The sequence below is a fragment of the Aspergillus saccharolyticus genome (assembly GCF_003184585.1).
Source record: "Aspergillus saccharolyticus JOP 1030-1 unplaced genomic scaffold BP01scaffold_13, whole genome shotgun sequence".
Taxonomy (NCBI): Eukaryota; Fungi; Ascomycota; class Eurotiomycetes; order Eurotiales; family Aspergillaceae; genus Aspergillus; species Aspergillus saccharolyticus.
This window is the reverse complement of record NW_020290623.1, coordinates 644,050-664,619: the sequence shown is the minus strand read 5'-3', so window position 1 is coordinate 664,619 and position 20,570 is coordinate 644,050. Positions and strand designations below refer to the sequence as shown.

Here is a 20,570-nt window from a genome sequence, read left to right as displayed (position 1 = left end):
GATAACTAGAGGGAAGAGGAGGAAAGCAGAAGACAAGTCGAGAATAGTCAGTTCCTGTCATTTTGTAATAGACAGGCGATGGAGACAACGGAAAGTATCCGGAGAAGGAAAATGACTCCGTTGGCCAACTTCAACTTTGGCATCACAGGGTCCTGATTACCTGATCATCATGGCCTGATGGCCTGATGGACCAGGCCGAGCATCCAGGACCTTCCAGCAGCTGCACGTGACGTCGAGGCCAATCCAGCAATTCCGAGCAGCCCCGCGGTGTTTCTGGAAGGCGGTGGAACCGACCCTGTTGTCGTCATGGCAAGAAGCCGGCAATGCCTGACCAGCTTCTATAACTTCACCTGTCATGCCAATCCACCATCGACTCATTCACTTCATTCTACAGATCAAAACACAACAGAACACTAATACTTGAACATCCTAATAATTATCTGAACGAGACACTCCTCCTCGTTACTACATCATCTCTCCTACCTTTTTTAAATTTCACACCTTACTACCTGATACCTAATTATCCGCACATCACAACCCCACTTTCACAACATGAACGGTGCTCAGTTTACAGACAAGGCCAACAAGGCTCTACTGGACTCCAGCAGTCTGGCTGAACAATACTCCCACTCGCAGATTCTTCCTCTTCACCTCGCAGTCTCTCTCCTGAATCCCTCTCCAGACGAGTCCAAGGACCAACAAGCTACCGCCCATCCATCCCACGACACTGCCTCCGCTCCTCTCTTCCGTCAGGTCATCGAACGCGCACATGGCGATCCTCAGCTGCTCGAGCGCTCTCTAATGAAGCTGCTGGTGCGTCTGCCCAGTCAAGACCCACCTCCGGAGACCGTCAGCGTTTCGCCCGCACTCGCCAAGGTCCTCCGGTCTGCCAGCGAGCTGTCCAAGACTCAGAAGGACAGCTATGTTGCCATTGATCATCTTATCACCGCGTGCGCTCAAGACTCCCAAGTTCAGCGTGCGCTGGCAGACGCCAACGTCCCCAACGTCAAATTGATCGACAGTGCCGTACAACAGATCCGCGGTACCAAGCGGGTCGACTCCAAGACCGCTGACGCAGAGAGCGAAAATGAGAACCTGAAGAAATTCACCATCGATATGACCTCGCTGGCTCGAGAAGGAAAGATCGACCCCGTCATTGGTCGAGAGGAAGAGATCCGACGTGTTATCCGCATCCTCAGTCGGCGCACGAAGAACAACCCGGTGCTCATTGGTGAACCTGGTGTGGGTAAGACTACCATTGTTGAAGGACTGGCGCGTCGGATCGTCAACGCCGATGTCCCTGCCAACTTGGCCCAGTGCCGGCTGCTCTCTTTGGATGTTGGCTCTCTCGTGGCCGGCAGCAAGTACCGTGGTGAATTTGAGGAGCGCATGAAGGGCGTATTGAAGGAGATTGAAGAATCGAAGGACACTATCGTCTTGTTCGTCGATGAGATCCACCTCCTGATGGGCGCAGGCTCCAGCGGCGAAGGCGGCATGGATGCTGCCAACTTGCTCAAGCCCATGCTGGCTCGTGGTCAGCTGCACTGTATCGGTGCCACCACTTTGGGCGAATATAGGAAGTACATCGAGAAGGACCAGGCCTTCGAGCGTCGGTTCCAGCAGGTCCTGGTCAAGGAACCTACCGTCAATGAAACCATCTCGATTCTGCGTGGCTTGAAGGAGAAGTACGAAGTGCACCACGGCGTCAACATCCTCGACGGTGCCATTGTTTCTGCAGCTGAATTGGCTGCTCGTTACCTCACGGCGCGTCGCCTTCCCGACTCAGCTGTGGATTTGATTGATGAGGCCGCTGCCGCTGTCCGGGTCACCCGTGAATCCGAACCTGAAGCTCTTGACAACCTCGAAAGAAGACTTCGTCAGCTGCAGATCGAAATCCATGCTCTCGAGCGCGAGAAAGACGATGCCTCCAAGGCCCGCTTGGAAGTTGCTAAGCAGGAGGCTGCCAATGTCGCAGAAGAGCTCCGCCCCCTGCGGGAGAAGTACGAAAGCGAGAAGCAGCGCAGCAAAGCCATCCAAGAAGCCAAGATGAAGCTCGACTCCCTCAAGGTCAAGCGTGACGAAGCCGAGCGCTCCGGTGACACCCAAACTGCCGCTGATTTGGAGTACTATGCTATTCCTGAAACCAAGCAACTTATTGAACGATTGGAAATCGACCGCGCTAAGGCGGACGAAGAGCGACGCTCTCGCCAGGGCGATGCGGGTGAGGCTCTGCTGGCAGACGCCGTCGGCCCCGACCAGATCAACGAAATCGTGGCCCGCTGGACCGGTATCCCTGTGACTCGTCTTAAGACCACCGAAAAGGACAAGTTGTTGAACATGGAGAGGTACCTTAGCAAGATTGTCGTTGGTCAAAAGGAGGCTGTCACTTCTGTTTCCAATGCGATCCGTCTGCAACGATCCGGTCTGAGCAACCCTAACTCGCCGCCCAGCTTCCTCTTCTGCGGTCCCTCGGGTACGGGTAAGACGCTCCTTACCAAGGCCTTGGCGGAATTTCTGTTCGACGATCCCAAGTCCATGATCCGGTTCGATATGTCTGAGTACCAGGAACGCCACTCTCTGAGCCGTATGATCGGCGCACCTCCCGGCTATGTCGGCCACGATGCCGGTGGTCAGCTTACCGAAAGCCTTCGCCGGCGCCCCTTCTCCATTCTTCTGTTCGATGAAGTCGAAAAGGCTGCCAAGGAAGTTTTGACTGTCCTTCTCCAGCTCATGGATGACGGCCGCATCACCGACGGACAGGGCAGAATTGTCGACGCGAAGAACTGCATTGTTGTGATGACGTCCAACCTGGGAGCCGAGTTCCTCGCTCGCCCTGCCGCCAAGGACGGCCGCATCGAACCCGCGACGCGCGAGCTCGTTATGGGCGCCCTTCGCGACTACTTCTTGCCTGAGTTCCTCAACCGTATCTCTAGCATTGTCATCTTCAACCGTCTCACCAGGCGCGAGATCCGCAAGATCGTCGACCTCCGTCTCTCCGAGGTCCAGAAGCGTCTCGACGACAACGGGCGCAACGTCATCATCAACTGCTCGGATGAAGTCAAAGACTACCTTGGTGACTCCGGCTACTCGCCCGCCTATGGTGCTCGTCCCTTGGGCCGCATCATCGAGCGTGAAATTCTCAACCGTCTCGCCGTCCTCATCCTGCGTGGCAGCATCCGCAACGGCGAAGAAGCTCGCGTGGTCATGCGCGATGGTCGCATCGATGTCCTTCCGAACCATGAGACTGATGGCGACGGAGATCAGGACATGTTCGACAGCGACGAGGAAGCTTTGGCTGAGATGGAAGATGGCAGTGGTGACATGGATTTGTACGAGTAAGGAGGTTTGCAGACGATTCGGAAAAGGAAAGTGATGAAGATTGTTAATATTGATTGAGAATCCCGCATTTCCTTTGCATGATTCACGAGGCATGATTTGGGTTTTCTTTTCTTCGTTCTTCTGTTTCGGGACAATTGTTTCCAATTATCTTGGACAGGCCGGCTTGTTTTGTGAGCATATTCAAAAGTATATAAGTAGTGGCATGGTTTGTCCAAATCAGGGTTTAATAGGTGGTTCTCAACTAGCTAGTTGTGGAGCTAATTCACAGGACATCTTATTGATCTTTTCAACCTTTCTCTCTCCTTTCGCAGTAAACTTATCATATTAGGCATTAAGTAGAATGTTCCCAGCCTTGGTGCAGCGAAGTAATTTGGCCGCTCGCCTGCTTCTACTCATCCATGAAAGATTTCACGTCACACACCAATTATGGGGGAGTATGCAGCAACATCAGTAGACGATCAAAAGCGAAGCCGGATCCGTTTCAACTACCTGCAGGGTCGTGTTTGGCAGCGCACACGCGTCCAAACAGTCTGATTTCATCTCTTCTTGCGGGTGTTGTTGCTACAAAGAGTTTCCTCAAAACAGCACAAACGCCTATTTAGTGCAGAATTTTCCAGGAACTCTCTCCCAACTTGGAAATCATCAAGCGTATGTAAGAGTTGTGTGTATGTATGTATGTATGTACTATATGCATAAATCAGTTACATCAACATGACCAGACCAGGAACACTATTAAAAGCCTTTAACAACTCCAGAAAATTTCTCGTTCCAATACGATAGAAGAAAATCCCAAGCAAGACCAACTTTCAATGTAGACGAAAGACACAAGATCTTTATACACATGAACTCTCTTTTCAGAGAAGCGGGACGCATAGAACCATGCTATGTACGCATGCCGTGGTCTGTTTATCTTTAATCTTTTTTTTTGTTCCCAGAAAAGGATTTTCCAATTCATCAACGAGGTTTTCTCATTTATGCATCTCCCGCGACGCCTTCCACAACGACCTTATCAGACACCGGCACCTCCTTGGGCCCCGTGTACTCCTTCCGTTTGTAGAGCCACCACGCGGTCACGAAGACAGTCAGCCCGCCAGTCATCAGGCTGGCGTAATTCATCGACTGGGCGTCGGTGGGCAAGGTGTAGGGGAAGCAGAAGATGACGACGAACGCCAGGATGTAGACGCAGCTCAGGGCGTTGACGAGGTACCCCAGCACGCCGGGCATCCAGAAGTGGCCGCGCGCGAAGGAGGCGCGGCGCGTGAGGACGACGTGCGGGAAGATGGCGGCGAAGTACGAGAGGCTGGAGAGCTGGACGAAGCAGCCGACGAAGGCGTTGAAGGCGGTGGTCGAGCCGACGTAGATGCAGGCGAGGACGGTGACCAAGGCCCCGCAGACGAGGGTCGCGTTGAACGGGTTGTGCATGCGCGGGTGAATGTGGCCGAGCCAGTCGTGGAAGGGGGTGGCTTGGTCGCGCGAGATGGTCCACAGCGTGCGGCCCGCGGTGATGTAGCAGCCCGCGCAGGTGATGACGGTGGGCAGGAAGGCGACGATCAGGAGGCCGAGGGCCCCTCCGCGGGTGCCCGTGGCTTGATAGTAGATCTCTGCGAGCGGGAACCCGTAGACGCTGTCGAGGACGGCGGAGAGGTCTGTGATGCTGTAGAAGAGCGCGATCATGTAGACGATGCCCGTGGTGAAGCCGACGGCCATTTGCGCGAGGACAGCTTTCGGAATATTGCGGCTTGGTCTGAGGGGGGAGGGGATGAAAATTAGATCGGGCGTTGTGGGATTGAGAGAGGTGAGAATAGGGTGGGTGGGTGGGCTTACTGGGGAATCTCCTCGGCAAGGTGCGATGAACAGTCCGGGGTCCCGACGCTGTATGCGCCGTTGAGCATGCCGGCTACGAAGACGAAGCCCTGGCTGGTGTAGCCTGTGTCGTTCTGCCAGGAGCTCCAGACTTCCTTGCTGGCTGCGTAGCCGGTGCCGTTGACGTGTGGCATTACGGCACAGACAACAATGGTGATGAAGACACCCGCCAGAATGAAGAAAAGCCCGAGGTTACCGATATGAGGGAGCCATCGGTTCATGAAGAGCACGATGCAGCAGCACATCCACGTGCAGATGACGAAGCTCACAAAGATGTGCCAGGACTGGGGCACGAAGCCAGGATGCATCAGGGCATACATTGACACCGTTTGCTGTCCCAGGATGGCTGACATGGAGGCTGCCCCCAGGATCCATGCTAGCGAGTTCCAGAACCCCGCAAAGAACCCGCACACCCGTCCGTATCTGCCTGCGGTGATGGTAGCCCAGTGGTAGACTGGAGTGCGCGTTAGCGAGGACTCGCCCCGTCAGATGAAAGATTGCGTACCTCCACTAGCAGATGGCATGCCAGATGCCAGTTCTGCGATCGAGGCTGCAACTAGCCAGTAACATATTGAGACAGCGATGCTGGGTCATGTTAGCACGGTTGAGCTGCGGTCTGTAGATGAGGGGTCGTACAATTCGTATATAACTCCCGATGGACCTCCATTGCTCAATGCCGTGGTCTGGATGCCGTTAGCTCTACATTCAAGGCCTGAGGAATGAATGTCCATGGCGTACCACACTGCCACCCTGGGCAATCCATGTGTTTCCGGTCGTGACGGCAACGGCACAGATGCTCAATAGACTAAAGTTTCGTTCGACTTCCTGGCGGTGGCCAGAAGCGTTGACTACTTCCACGGACGGTGCATCCTCTTTAGCCTCGAGAGGATCTAGCTTCTCTGCTATCTTCTCTGTCGTCATGCTGGGAGTGGTATGGGTGGATATCGTGGTAGGGCCCGATGATGAGGATATCGACTGATTTGAGGGGGCTTTGCAGCAGTCTTGAGTTGTCCAAGGCGTCTGTTTAGTGACACGGCCGTTGTTGAAACAGTGTTCTCGATGATGCTGATCGATGGCTTCAAGTTCTGTGTGACTGACAACTGATGGATGGTCGAGGCGTAGGAAACTTCACAAATCCGAAACGATCATCGCCTAATTCTCGGGTACTATGCAAGGGTCAAGATGACACATAAGAGAAGAACGAAAGAGGACGGTGGATGAGAAGAGGAGTTTATAGATGCGAGAGGGAGAGAGAGAGAGAGAGAGGGAGAGGGAGTGGGAGAGGGAGAGGGAGAGAGGTCGTTGTGATGTACCTGGGCTCCTCTCCCTCTCTTCGTATACTCCGTCCATCAATTGGAATCGCGAGTGGGTCCCATTCAGCCCGGGGAAAAGGCCGTTATCGCCCAATCATGGGATGCGCTCGCTGATGTAAGACTCCGATTGGCGGAGAGGCGGAGAAGCCATGAGAAGCCACTAGTCCCAAAGGGGGAGCTATAGCAGATACACTCTTTGCGTGCTTCACTTCTGCGAGGTTGATTTTAGGTATGCGAAGCTGGGGGCAACAAGATAGACTCATGCTTGTCTTTGCTCCACAGGCAGTTTCTGTTGGCTCATCAGAATCCATTTGCAATCCGGGGTAGACTGGGGAAGCTAGTAGTGAGCATCAAGATGCTTGAGGAACCTACTACTGAGTATTCAATGATAAAATCGAGTCCAGCATGACCAGCTGTGACTAGGTGTCTAGTACTGACGTAGAAAGAGCTGATAGAGAGAGAGAGAGAGTGTGTGTGTGTGTGTGTGTGTGTGTGGGTTGTATGTGGCCCGTGTTGCGCGCTCTGTGCAAAGAGTAGAAGAAGAAAGAATCTCAACGCAGGGAAACATGCTTTCACTTATGTATACTTATGTACCGTATATCTTGCTTGTTCATGCTTATCGTACTCTAAAAGCCTTAGCCTTCAGATAACATCGACTAGTCTTCTGCACTAAACATAACCACACGAGCTGCAGCATATTGTGTACTCCGTAAGCGGTAATGTGATGGATGCCTTAACACGGGGGCAGCCACCGTCCCGTCCAGCGCTAAGAGCCGCGGCCGATTGATTTCCCGCCATTATCAATCCCTCTTATTCATTCATTGATAGTCACTGACTACTACTCCGAAGTACTGCCAGGTCCAGTCAGGCTATCATCGACGGACTGATGTCTAGGAATCACCTAGTGGCAGACTTTGACACTCAATCATCATTCTCGTTTTGCCCCCCCTCCCCACGAATCCCGGACACATCGAGCTTTTTACATGGACTAGACGTTCGTAACGAGCTAGCCTCGCAGCGCAACAGGGAGAGAATGGTCATTGGCATGCTGATTCTTCCAGTAGTGCCACTACCGGCTTCCTACTCCACCTACGTCTCGACTCCGGAATCCCAAAGGTTGGATTCGACTAGTGTTTCTCTTCCAAATCCCCCATTTCCATTCCCTGCCAGGCAGAGTTTAGCGGCAAACCCTCGCCCTCCGTGGACTTACTGGCTCCATTAGCGTCATAGGTGTCGCGTGCTTCATTCGAACATTCTGTTTGATTTCTCGATCGATCGTTCCTCATTCTCGTGTCTTGCGCAGCTATACACTCGATAAGCTCTTGATACGAGCTCGGCGCTACGCGGCCGAGGCGTGACAACCATGGTACTGCGTACGTCGCAGCAAAGGGACACTGAACACCGAACAATCCTCCTCTTCCAGACGGAACACGGACCATGATGCTTCCAGCCCGTAGGTTGGTGAAACAAAATCAATGAGCGTTCATTTTCCAGCCCACCAACAGGAGTCAAGATCGAGATGGCACGAGCTTAGCGGCGGATTCGCGAAGCTAAACGTGCAGGTGTAGAACTATTTCCGGACCGTCACACACCCCTGCTAGTCGCCCTCAATAGGCGAGCAGATTTTTCTTTCTTGATTCAGCGCACACGATGAAAGCACTGAACTCGCTTGCTGATCTGCAAAGTGCATCTTAGCTACGCCTATGGTCGCAATCCACCCTTCTCCAGCTGCCCACACCAGATGTGAGGCGTCGTGATCCGATCCGGTGGGGTGTCCTAGCAGCGGATGAACGGATCGCACTGGTTGCAGCTCAATCGAGAGATCCTGGTAACACAAGTATGAACTAGTCATGCAAGGTTATACCTTAGGGAAACAGAACGAGGTGCTCCACATCCAAGTGTGCTGTCGCTTACCGCATAAGCACATGAGTATTTGCGCATTTGCAGCAGGGGTGTAATTTAGTGCCGTTCGTGGTTCTGAACGGTAGAAGCCACGCCCCATTCCTCTATATTGTCTCGGGATACAATTCGTCTTACCCCCGATGTCGCGTCAAAACTGCCGTGTCTGAAACTAATCAACTGGTCTTCGCCTTGAATGTGTCGGAGGTCGGAACCCTCCACTGCCCAGAAACTCGACCATATTAGGGACGCTTCGCTTGAGCGGAGGATCGACTTGGAATGGACCATTACGCCACTTGGGTGCAAAGCCCCTACCAGGACGAGTACCCGAGACAGCAACGTGTGACATGCTAGGTTTTTCACCAACCGATATTTGTTTGATTGGGTTCAGAACGGGTGTGCGCCAGGTCTTTCGCATACAAAGTATACGTCCCAAAACAGGGTACATTGGCTCCAACGAAAAGAGTTTGGCTTCGACCGACTCAGCTGGTGGTGCATGAAATGATTTCAAAAGATTGCTAACGAAGTGGAGAATCGAATACAAATTAAGTTGCAACTAGGCGGGATTAAAGGCCCCACATCCGCAAAGTCAAAGAAAGTGCGGTTCATCCATTGACTGAGAACAATTTGTACACATACGTGTGCGAAGGTGCAGTCTTGTGGGACGTGGGCTCACTTGGTGGAGTGATGGATGATCTTTTCCGCCCAAAGTCCCCTCTTCCGGGTTCTCCCCATACATGTTTCGATTTGGCTTAGCACCTAGTCTGCTCTGGATCACGGATATTTCGTGGCTCCGATGATTACGATGGTGGTAGACCAAGAACTCAAACCGTGGGGACAGTGCCGGTGCCTGGAAAGCATGCTTGGCTCATCCTGCATGGGCTTCGCTGGTGATTCAATCACCGACCACCATCCAACTGATGGATCCGGCTTAGCCTGAAGATCATGCCTGTCGTTCGCCCACCTCCTCCGCTCGAGTGCTATCTTCTCATTCCATGATCTCTCCACGCACGCAGTCATCGAGCTAGCCAGGATCTTACACCCTGGTTCGCCGGTTTTTGATTGCTTGACCGAGTCTGGACACTTTTCTCCCCTGGCCGGCGTGCCGGTACCCAACCTTATCTTAGTAAAGATGTGAGTACAGCTCACTTATATTACCCCGAGCCCTGTCCCCTGTCGGTCCCTTGCAGGGAAGGATCTCGATTGACCGGTTACCTCGTGGCTTCCAGGTTGCACTCAAGCTCGATGGCCAGTCTAAGCCCCGCTTTCGCACGCGACTTTGCGCGAGAGACGTGGACGCTCTATGGTGTAGGGGTGCTGGGTGCCGTCCTGAGATTGTAAGTCATCTTTAACATGTCCCATAATAGAGACATATGGTCATCATAGATGTCAATGCGGCGCTAACCACGACTTGTTGGTGGTGTCTAGCGTTGCACGAATCCGTCGGTTAGGGGTCAGAAATCTCCAGTCGGATGATTACCTGATGATGTTCGCTGTTGTCTGGTACACTCTCCTGTGTGTTGCTCTCAATCAGGTCGCTTCAGGCGGGGGTTCGAACTTGATGAGCGAGGATGATATCAAGGCATTAACCCCTAGCATCAAAGCCGATCGCATTCGAGGGAGTAAATGGGTCTTTGTGTCCGAGCACTGCTTCCTTCTCGCTATCTGGGCAATGAAGGCCTGCATGCTGGTAATATATGCTCGCATCACGTATGTTCACCACAGATTTATGACTGTCCTGGAGACTGACCTTGACGTTACAGCGAGGGACTTCGTCAGAGGAAATGGGTTAACTACCTCGCCATCTACGTGGCTCTTGGATTCGTGGCCACCGAGCTGTCCTTGTTCCTGATCTGTCGGCCAATCCAGAATTACTGGGCTGTGCCTACGCCGTATGGTAAGTTAGTCGTCTCCAAAGATCTACTGTCCCTTGCGTGCTGACTCCTCCGCAGAGCAATGCTCGACCTATCAGTATTACGAGATTGTCCAAGGCGTCATTTCCATCTCGGCCGATGTCTTGATGCTTCTCATTGGGATCCCTCTCTTGGTTCAAGTACGCGTGCCTCTGAAGCAGAAGCTGATCCTCATGCTTTTGTTCGGCATGGGCATCTTCGTCATTGTCGCTGCCCTCCTAAACAAACTCTACTGTTTGGTACCGTCGCTCATTTCCTACGTCTACATGAACTGGTATTTCCGCGAAGCAACTGTTGCCATCTTGGTGACGAATCTGCCATTGGTGTGGTCTCTTCTCCGCGATGTGTTTCCTGCCCTCAAGAGCTGGACTGGAGGGTCACACCGGGGCACAGACCGCTATCGAACGGGACCATACGCGCCAAAAGGGTCTGCGTATCAGCACTACGGGCCTCACAGTCAGTTGCGGTCTGGCGACTTCAGCCTGCGCACCTATAACCAAAGCACTGTTGTGGCTCCCAGCAAGGCTGTGTCGGATGTCAGCACCGAAGCGGTGGACGATCGCGAGCCTAGTGACGATGGATCCGAACGAGCCCTCCGCATCCGACAGGATGTCACAGTCACCGTGGAGCGCGAGACACGACCGTCCGAGTATTGGGATTCGCGGGGCGCGGACGCAAACCATCATCCCGAGCCCTAAGCGGCTCGATCATTTACACTCATTTCCGATTTCTTACTACTACCTTGGCCTTCTTTCCCTACTCTACCTTACATTCATTCCACTATTTCTAACCCCCTCCTTGACCTCTTTTCCTTCTGTGATCAATACTGGTTGATAGACCTATGGCATGATTTGGCGGTGACTCCTGATTGGCAAACCATTTTTGTATATAAACCATCTGCTCGGCACCCCGCCGAGCCGAGTGATTGTGACGCGCATCGATCTGGGCGACAATGCCTACCACGGATAGACAAAATACGAAGGGACTCCAATGGACAGAGATAAGCGCAAGCTTCAATAGTGATCTGTACAGACCATGGACGCAAAGATCACGTGCCAGCTGCGGGCAGCCTACCCTTTTTTTTTAATTACGGGACATGACAGGAGGTTACTGTTCGTAATTTTAGGGTACGGTAACTATCCATCGGTATCCATTTGTATCCATCGGTATCCATGCGTCACAGACAGCTGCGGCCCGGCGCCCCCGCGGCCCCATCATCCAGTCTTTCTCTCACTTTGTCGAGGTCTTCAATCTCAGCTCCGAAATTCTCGTTTTATGAGTTCAGAGGGTTTGACTCCATACCTCACTTGATGCCATAATGGATTGGGAAATCTCCGACGGAAAATCTCTCTTTTCAGTGCTTCGTGCGTCCCCCAATGCGGCAACATTCACGGGGGCGAATGTCTGTAATGTCTGACAGGACGGTTTACTCCGGGAGGAGATTCCCCGTCCGCTTCCATCCGTCCGTCCGTTAATCATGATTGCGTCTATTAGATTAAATTGAATGCACTGGCAGAGTTTTCGCCTCAGCCTTTTAAGTAAGTCAGTCATGTTAACTTAAGTGAGAACAACAAGCCCCCTCAGGCACCAGGAGAAAAAGTCTGCCTTTCCAGTATTCTTGCGCTCTCTTCTTTTTTTTTTATTTTTTTTATCTCGATGACCACCCAACCTCGAGCACCAGCAAGAGAGAAAGGTGAAAATGGTGATTTTCATTCTCCAACCATGATCATTGGTTACATCGCCAGCATCAAAATCCTGAGAGCCCTTTCCATTCCATGGACCATACTGTGCCTCTCTCTTTTTTCTTTTCTCTCTCTCTCTTTCTATCGGTCTCCACTCCGCAATAACCGCTTTGGGCAAGGATCTTTTTTTTATTCTCGGCCGACATCGACCCACGGACCAAGAACTGACTGGAGTCCTGGATGGGTCGTCACAGCACGGAAGGCCGGCCAGGATGCACGCGGCACTCCCGCTTACAATGCCCTCCCCCAGAAGATCCCTTCTCCCCTCGTTAGTGAGTTACTGTACCCGCAATGCGTGGGAAGGGGTCTTTGCCACCTCCCTATGATAAGGCATCGAGTGTGTCTCCAGCATGACTCGCAGTGGCCTCCGTTCTCCCGCACTCTCATATTTTTGGGCATCGGTGGTTGTCCATCCACGAATCCCCTGACTAGCTAAATGCTTTTGACGGGGAGATGTTCCCGAGTCTTGCATTCAGACTTTTTGAGGGAGACGGATGGCCGCAGTCAGTGCTTGCACTCCTTTTCTGGTCGACACTTAACGAGTCGGGGTTTGATTCTAGACTACGGAGTACCTCCGGGGTTGCGATGAAAGGGACTCGCGGAAAAGTCCGGGTCCGGCATGCATTGCCCCTCGGTGCTTGCATGGTTGACAGTCTTGCATGCTTTTTTTCTTTTTCTTTTTTGCCGAGCCCAAGTTGTTCTAGTCAATAGGTAGGCATTTCTAGTCCGTAGCGGATTGACCTTGCTCAGGACTCTACAGCGCGACTGTGATTTTCAACCTGCACATTAAGCAATGTCTCGCGGTTGACCAGGCAGGATATCGCTGAAATTTCGTATCTCATGGACAGCCAACGCGGTCAGCCGGGCTGAATCCTGCAGGGTCGATTGAGTACTCCGTAGACTGGGCGTTGTACGGAGTACTCCGTACACGGAATAGACCTCCATGACCGCAACGCGACTTCGCGCGCCACATATACACAGTATACGAGCAGGATTGCGCCGGACTGAATCCTTCCAGGGACGCAGGCAGGCTCTATCTATCGAGCAAGAAAGAACGGACGGGATAAGTTAGCCTCTTTTGGGATGCTCGGCCCGAAAACACCAGAAACGTCGGTCTTCCGTGCCCAGAGAACGGAGTACAGCTTCTTGCACTAAGCAGGCGGGCGCTGCGTGAGTTGAATCAAGCAGTGATTTAGGGGGGGGGATGGCAGGGCAGCCTTGAGATACTAACTCATTTATTTCATTCGCCTTTGCTTATCGTAAATTAAATCCCGTTTGAAAGGAGAAGGGAAAGCAGACACGTGATGCGCCTATCGGGAACCCTCCCCCTGGATCAAATGATCGCAAGACAATTTAAAAACATCCTCTAGCAGTCTTTGTTTGATGATTGATAAGTTATTGTGCGTGGTGGATAGACCGTCATAGAAGGAGTGGGATCTTGGCTGCGTCAATTACGTTAACATCTTCCTTCCCCCTGCAGCCCAGCCCTATGCCCTGCAGGAGAACAGATTGAAATCGTAAGCACTTGTGCATCTGATCGATCTTCAAGATAACACGCCATAGGCTACATCCAGCCCTGGGAAAAGTTTTTCCATTGGCTAACTTTCCTACGGAGTATCACTAGTAAGATTGCTCATCATCGGCGCTAGACTGGTTGTTAAAACGACGTACTATAGGGGCACACTGCTGGTATCGATCCATCGGCATTGAGCGGAGGACTGACGCAACCACTGTTTTCCTATGTCTTCTTCTTCTTTTTTCGGGCTGGAGGGACTCCATGTCCTAATCACTGGAGCCGCGGGTGGCATTGGACGACGAGCAGTGCAGGAATTCCTGGGTAAGTGATATCGATTGGAGTGTTTCATTTGCCTCCCTCTCCCGCCCCCCAATCTTTGCCTACGTAGTCATCTCTATATTGGTCATGACTCCAGCTTGGTCTCTCTGCGTGAGCTGGCAGTGAAATGGCTGCAATGCATACCCAGTATGTCTGGGAGGCCATGTGCAATAATAAGATTTTGTTCCTGCTAGTAGGAGGGAGATAATGAATGCTAAAAAACCTGCATACAGACCAAGGATGTAAAGTCACCGCCCTGGATCTTCGTCCTCTGGAGCTCGCTCAAGCCCCTGCGGACGTCTACTCGCGACTGCACATGCTCCAGGGCGACATCACCGATGAAGAGTCCATTCGCTCTAGCGTCTCGCAGGCCACCAAGCGCTTCGGACCCATCAACATCCTCATCGCCAACGCAGGCATCACCGATGAAGGCCAGGACTACCCCCTCTGGGAGCTTCCCCTCGAGCTGTGGGAGAAGACGTACCGCGTCAACGTGCGCGGGACCTTTCTTACGATCAAACACTTCCTCCGGTCCGCCCAGCAGACCCAGCAGGCGCTGGGTAGGGAGCTGGACAACCTTGCTATTGTCGTGACGGGCAGCGAGACAGGCAGGTTCGGCCAGGAGGGACATGCCGAGTATGCCTCGGGCAAGGCGGGCTTGCAGGAGGATGGGCTGGTTCGGAGGGTGCAGAACGAGATTGTTCGGCTCAACCGCAGGGCGAGAATCAATGCTGTGGCTCCGGGGTGGGTTGACACCCCTCGCATTGAGGGCCGTCTGGATGATCCGAAAGAGCTGTGGGTTGAGGCTCAGGCAACGTAAGTTTTCAACTCTCTTGCCCTTGCTGATGGCAGGGACCGGTGAAAAAACGTCGCTGACGGTCAAGGTAGGGTGTCACAGAGGAAGATTGCGAGACCGGAGGAGGTGGCTCGTACGATGGCCTTTCTGGCTTCTCATCGTGCAGCTGGCCACATTTCAGGCCAGTGCTTGAGGGTGGATGGTGGCATGGAGGGACGTCTGGTTTGGAAGGAGAGCGAGGAGACGACGACCACCGGTTGTCGGGAGTTGTCCCTCGTGTCGTCGATTCCATCGACCTTGACGACACCGAAGCGCAACAAGATCCGGGTGGCCGTGTCCATTGACCTGGATGCGGTGTCTGGATGGCTAGGAACGGGTTTGTGACCTCCCACCCGCATCTCTCCGGCACGTATCCAATTCTGAAATCCGTTTCTTTTTTTATTGTGCATCACAGGGCAACACCCCGAAAACATCCTCGCCGACTACTCCGCCGGATTCTTTGCAGCCCGCGTGGGCGTTCCACGACTTGTGCGCATGCTGAAGAAGCTCAACCTGGCGGATCGCTGCACATGGTTCATCCCGGGTCACTCCGCGGAGAGCTTCCCCGACGAGGTGCGCCAGGTGGTAGAGACAGGCTGCGAGATCGGGCTGCACGGCTATGCCCACGAGGGCGCTTATCAACTCACCGTCGAGCAAGAGCGCGACGTGCTCGTCAAATGCATCGAGATCGCCACCAAGCTCACCGGCCAGAAACCCGTCGGGTATCGAGCCCCGCTCTACCAGCTCCGGGAGTCGACGATGGACCTGCTTGAGGAGTTTGGCTTTGAATACGGTCTGTTCCCGGTGAACCCACCTGCCTGCCTGCCTGCCTGCCTGCCTGTGAGTTAGCGTTTGGTTGAGGAAGGGCTAACGCAATCCTCAGATGCCTCCCTCACCGACCACGACTGCCATCCGTTCTTCGCCCCGCGCCGTCCCCCGCTGGAACCCATCGACTTCTCCCGCCCCGCCGCCTCCTGGATGCACCCCATCCCACAGTCCCCCACAACGCCCGACCGTCGTCCGCTCGTCTGCGTCCCCTGTAACTGGTACATGGAGGACATGACCCCGATGCAGTTCCTGCCGCACGCGCCCAACTCGCACGGCTACACGGACGTGCGCGTGATCGAGAACATGTGGAAGGACCGCTTCCTGTGGATCCGCGAGAACGAGGAGGAGCCCATCTTCCCGGTGCTGATGCATCCGGACACCAGTGGGATGACGCATGTCATTGGCATGCTGGAGCGGTTGCTGCGCTGGTTGCAAGGCTGGGGGGAGGAGGTGGAGTTTTGTCAGACGGGGGAGATTGCGCGGTGGTTTCGGGAGAGGGAGATGGCGATGAGTAGTGTCTGTTAGACTAGTAGCTGTAGATTAAGAAGTAGAGAGTTGTGTTGACAGTGAGTGAGTAAAAGGCTGCATTTAGTCGGTAGTATATTATGATACTAGTGCCCTGGCATATTCAAATAATTCTCACAGTCCAGTAACTTAGTAGCAGGATTTAGTTACCAGTTGTCAACAAATCCCCTCGCACCTGCTCGAGTCAACACAACAGACAAAGAAGAATCCACCCTCCCTCACTACATCCCCCATCGATGCATGCATGCATGCACACCGACAGCTGAGGTATTTTCAATGGAGGATATACTCGGGTCATGTACCTCCACCCTCGGCCCAAAACGGCAACCCCGAATCTCAACACCCACGTGACCGCGCGTCTCTCGCCGGCGCGTCCCACGCATCAAAAGCAACCCCAAAAAACAACCCATCACCTTCTAGTTAGTTGAAACAAATATTTCCCCCAGTCCCCCCCTCAAACATACCCCACAGGGTGATAAGGGACGCTAGTATGGTCTTCAAACCCTTCAAATCCCCGCTCATCCGCAAACCCATCCCATCATCGTCTCCGTTCGCGACTCCCGGTGCTAGTACAACCACAACCACAGCTACAGCTACAGCTGCACCTTCTGCTGCGGTTACGACCGCCAGCACTACAAACAATCAAGATCCTACCGCAAGCGACGAACCACCCGCGAAGAAACAGCGTATACATTTACATCATGCGGTGACGGGAATTGAGAACCGGGGGGTCGTGCCGGGGGTGGTGGATTCGGTGCCGCAGCAGCAACAGCAACAGCAACCGCAGAAGAGAAGAGGGAAGGCGACCTTATTGTGTTTGGCGACGACACCCACACCGACACCCCGGAGGTCGCTTGCTACTGAGACGGTTTCTTCTCGAGTCGCTGGGAGGGAGGGACCGGGGTTGAATCGGCCTAGGGGGGAGAGTAGTGCTGATAGTGGGAGTCGTGGTGGTGGCGGTGATGCGAGGAAAGAAACTGCTCCTACTCCTCCTACTATTGCTACTACTACTCCTACTACTACTACTACTACTACTACTACTACTACTACTACTACCACTGGTGTGTCTGCTGCGAAGGGTAAGGGTCAAGGTTTGGATGAGGAGGGCCAGGAGAGTTATTTTAATGTCTTGTGGTGAGTGGTAATCCCTCCCCCGTCCGTTCCCTGAACAGGCAGGGCGGGTGTGTCTATGGTACAGGAGAAAAGACCAATCTCATGCATGGGAACAGGCGCAAAGTAACCACCAAGAAAAACAAAACCTGGGATGGCGATGCGGTGCTCCGGGTGAAGGATGGCTATGCCTATATGCACGATCATGCCACGGGGCGGGATATGGGTCGCGGGGTGGTGTCGAGGGCTAGAGGTCTGGAGGTTGGGGTCATGCTGTCGATTGCTGGGAAGGAGGTCGAGGTGGATTGCGAGATCTCGCGGGGGGAGTATCTGGCTGCGAGGGCTGTTTCTGCTGCTGCTTCGGTGACATCGGTGAAGGCATCTGGTTTGGTGCGGAGTGGCAGCAGCAGCAGCAGCAGCAGCAGCAACAACAGACAAGGGAGCAAAGGAAAAGAGGATGCGGCTGTCGATGCGAAACCCAGTCCTATTCGAATTGCGAACCCCGCGTCCAAAAAAGGCGGGATTTCTGCGGGTTACAAGCGACCGCTGCTGGATTCCACTGTCATACCGCAGCCTTCTACCGCTGCAGAAGTGCCCGTCCCCCGGCATGACCCTACCCAGCCGGGGGCGTTGGTCATGAAACGCCCAGAGTGCGTGCCCAACGGCAAGAAGATCGTCGATGTGGTGGTTGATCCCATCCTAGCGAAACATCTTCGCCCCCATCAGCGCGAGGGAGTCCAGTTTCTCTACGAGTGTGTCATGGGGATGCGCTCCTTCAACGGCGAAGGCGCAATCCTTGCGGACGACATGGGCTTGGGCAAGACGCTGCAGACCATCACTCTCTTGTGGACGCTGCTGAAGCAGAACCCCGTCTACGGCGACTCTCCGGTCGTGAAGAAGGCGCTCATCGTTTGTCCCGTGACACTGATCAGTAACTGGCGCAAGGAGATCCGCAAGTGGCTGGGCAACGAACGCATTGGCGTCTTCGTCTTCGACAACGATAAACGCAAGCGGCTGACTGATTTCACCAAGGGCAAGGCGTATAGTATCATGATTGTGGGTTATGAGAAGCTGAGGTCGGTGCAGGAGGGACTGGCTCGAGGCAATGGCGTCGACATCATCATTGCAGACGAAGGGCATCGGCTGAAGACCCTCCAGAACAAGAGTGGACAAGCCATCCAATCGCTGAATGCCAGCAAGAGGATCATCCTGTCCGGGACCCCGATCCAGAACGACCTCAAGGAATTCTTCGCGGCCGTGGACCTCGTCAATCCGGGCGTCCTGGGCACATTCAAGGCCTTCGTCAAGGACTTCGAGATCCCTATCGTGAAGAGTCGACAGCCCGAGGCTACCGAGGAGGACATCGAGAAAGGTGAAGCCCGCAACGAAGAGCTCCGCGAGCTGACCTCCAAGTTCATGCTGCGCCGCACGGCAGACATCCTGGCCAAATACCTCCCGCCCAAATCCGAATACGTCCTCTTTTGCAACCCCACGCGCACGCAGGCCAATATCTACCAGAACGTGCTGGCATCGCCCATTTTCCAGAGCGCCATCGGCAACACCGAGAGCGCGCTCCAGCTCATTACTATCCTCAAGAAGCTCTGCAACAGCCCCTCGCTCCTCTCGCCTAGTGCCACTGAGGACAAGAACAAGGACAGCTCCCCCAACTCCACCGTCGCCGCGCTTCTCTCCTCCCTGCCTCCCAACCTCCTCCGCCACTTCGCCCCGTCCTCGAGTGCCAAGATCCGCGTCCTCGACCAGCTCCTTCATCACCTCCGCATGACCTCCCGCGCGGAGAAGATCGTCCTCGTCTCGAACTACACCTCAACCCTCAACCTCCTCGCCAATCTGCTGTCGTCCCTTTCCCTCCCCTTCCTCCGCCTCGACGGCTCCACCCCGGCCCAGAAACGCCACGCCCTCGTCGAGGACTTCAACCGCCTGCCCTCGGACCTCTGCTTCGCGTTTCTCCTGTCGGCCAAAGCCGGCGGCACGGGGCTGAACCTCATCGGCGCCAGCCGCTTGGTTCTGTTCGATGTCGACTGGAACCCGGCCACGGACATCCAGGCGATGGCGCGCATCCACCGCGACGGCCAAAAACGGCCGTGCCGGATCTACCGAATCCTGCTGAAGGGCAGTCTCGAGGAGAAGATCTGGCAGCGGCAGGTGACGAAGCTGGGGTTGGCGGATAGCGTGATGACGACAGATGCTGCCAATGGTGCGGCTACCTCGTCATCATCGTCATCATCAATGGCACATTTTTCCCGCGACGAGCTGCGTGATCTGTTCCGGTTGGACGAGGAGAGTCGATGTCAGACGCATGTATTGCTGGGGTGTGAGTGTGGAGGCACCGGTCAACAGCCGCAGCCGCAGCCACCATCTGCCATGAACGATGAAGCCGAAGCAGAACCGGCCCCCATCCCCGCCTCCGAGGAGGAGGAACCAGAAGAACCAGAAGATGAAGAGGACTTCCCCGCCCTCCCCACCCTCATCCAAGCCTCTCATCTCGGCCGCGAGAAAGACAAGAAAGAGCCAGCGCCCAACCCACGACCCCGGCGCGCCTCCCGCCGTCCAATCCCCCCTTCCTCACCCTCAGACACCGGCGCTGACGCTGTCCCTGGCGCTGACATTGACACCTCCATGACCGCACAAACCCAGACCCAACAAGCCGCCCCCACCACCACCCAAAAACAGCGAATCAAGCAATCTCTCGCGCAGTACCGCCACATCGACCCGTACCATCTCACCGCGCCCCCCGAGGAGATCAGAGGCGATGACGAGCTCGTCCCGGCCCTCGAGTCCGTCCTGGACGATGAGGTCCTTGTTGCTATGTTGCGCGACGAGGGGAATCGCGTGGGATATATTTTCAAGAAAGCTAGCGGTGGTGGGAATACCTAGACAAGAAAGAGTTGGGAAACGAGGCTGGGGATGGGAACGGAAGATGGGGATCAGGGGATGGGGAGGGGGAGGGCTACGATTCAGGATTTCAGGCTCTTAGCACCGAAACGCGGACTTACTTGGGTTTGACTGGAAACGGAAAGGCTGGGTGGGGGGGTTATACATTGGTTTAATGAGTATAGATATAGGATGGAGTTATGATTATGGCATCGTCGAGGGTATCCTGTATAATGCTTTAGGATGTATAGACTGAATGTCTTACTTGCATTTGCATGGTGGTGCTTATAGGTAGTATACTGATACAGATGTATTCCCTTTCCGTCTTGTATCTTCTTTTCTTCTTGGAACGACTCGGACTATTCTTGGATAGACTGGTTAGTTATAGATACAGTAAGAAGATCTACTACAGGTCTTATGTTAATCAAGGTCGGTAACTAGGTCAACCCGTGAGCGTTCAGGTGGACTTGATTCAAT

General features: G+C 54.1%; 5 protein-coding genes across 5 annotated transcripts; 4 read left to right on the top strand and 1 right to left on the bottom strand.

The window, feature by feature from the left end:
• The first annotated feature begins 422 nt into the window (after nt 1–422).
• Nucleotides 423–3,517, top strand: BP01DRAFT_356455 (ATP-dependent Clp protease ATP-binding subunit). The gene has a single exon (XM_025574960.1). It carries the CDS (start codon nt 553–555, stop codon nt 3,337–3,339), a length of 2,787 nt encoding a protein of 928 aa, XP_025431799.1. The 5' UTR covers nt 423–552; the 3' UTR covers nt 3,340–3,517.
• A 609-nt stretch (nt 3,518–4,126) lies between these two features.
• BP01DRAFT_40214 (putative choline transport protein) lies at nt 4,127–6,214 on the bottom strand. Its single transcript, XM_025578636.1, has 5 exons — nt 5,941–6,214; nt 5,839–5,885; nt 5,708–5,787; nt 5,164–5,656; nt 4,127–5,083 (listed from the first exon to the last, which is right to left on the bottom strand). The coding sequence occupies exons 1-5, from the start codon at nt 6,121–6,123 to the stop codon at nt 4,312–4,314; spliced, it is 1,575 nt and encodes a 524-aa protein (XP_025431798.1). The 5' UTR covers nt 6,124–6,214; the 3' UTR covers nt 4,127–4,311.
• Nucleotides 6,215–9,647: 3,433 nt separating this feature from the next.
• On the top strand, nt 9,648–11,446 carry BP01DRAFT_356453 (uncharacterized protein). Its single transcript, XM_025574959.1, has 4 exons — nt 9,648–9,751; nt 9,843–10,124; nt 10,178–10,311; nt 10,367–11,446. Exons 2-4 carry the CDS (start codon nt 9,898–9,900, stop codon nt 11,023–11,025), a joined length of 1,020 nt encoding a protein of 339 aa, XP_025431797.1. The 5' UTR covers nt 9,648–9,751; nt 9,843–9,897; the 3' UTR covers nt 11,026–11,446.
• Nucleotides 11,447–13,735: 2,289 nt separating this feature from the next.
• BP01DRAFT_356450 (SDR family oxidoreductase/polysaccharide deacetylase family protein) lies at nt 13,736–16,180 on the top strand. Its single transcript, XM_025574958.1, has 5 exons — nt 13,736–13,906; nt 14,137–14,719; nt 14,792–15,075; nt 15,154–15,531; nt 15,622–16,180. The coding sequence occupies exons 1-5, from the start codon at nt 13,810–13,812 to the stop codon at nt 16,089–16,091; spliced, it is 1,812 nt and encodes a 603-aa protein (XP_025431796.1). The 5' UTR covers nt 13,736–13,809; the 3' UTR covers nt 16,092–16,180.
• A 342-nt stretch (nt 16,181–16,522) lies between these two features.
• Nucleotides 16,523–20,111, top strand: BP01DRAFT_415676 (DEAD/DEAH box helicase). Its single transcript, XM_025579152.1, has 3 exons — nt 16,523–17,225; nt 17,321–19,551; nt 19,606–20,111. The coding sequence occupies exons 1-3, from the start codon at nt 16,582–16,584 to the stop codon at nt 20,094–20,096; spliced, it is 3,366 nt and encodes a 1,121-aa protein (XP_025431795.1). The 5' UTR covers nt 16,523–16,581; the 3' UTR covers nt 20,097–20,111.
• The last annotated feature ends 459 nt before the right edge of the window (nt 20,112–20,570 follow it).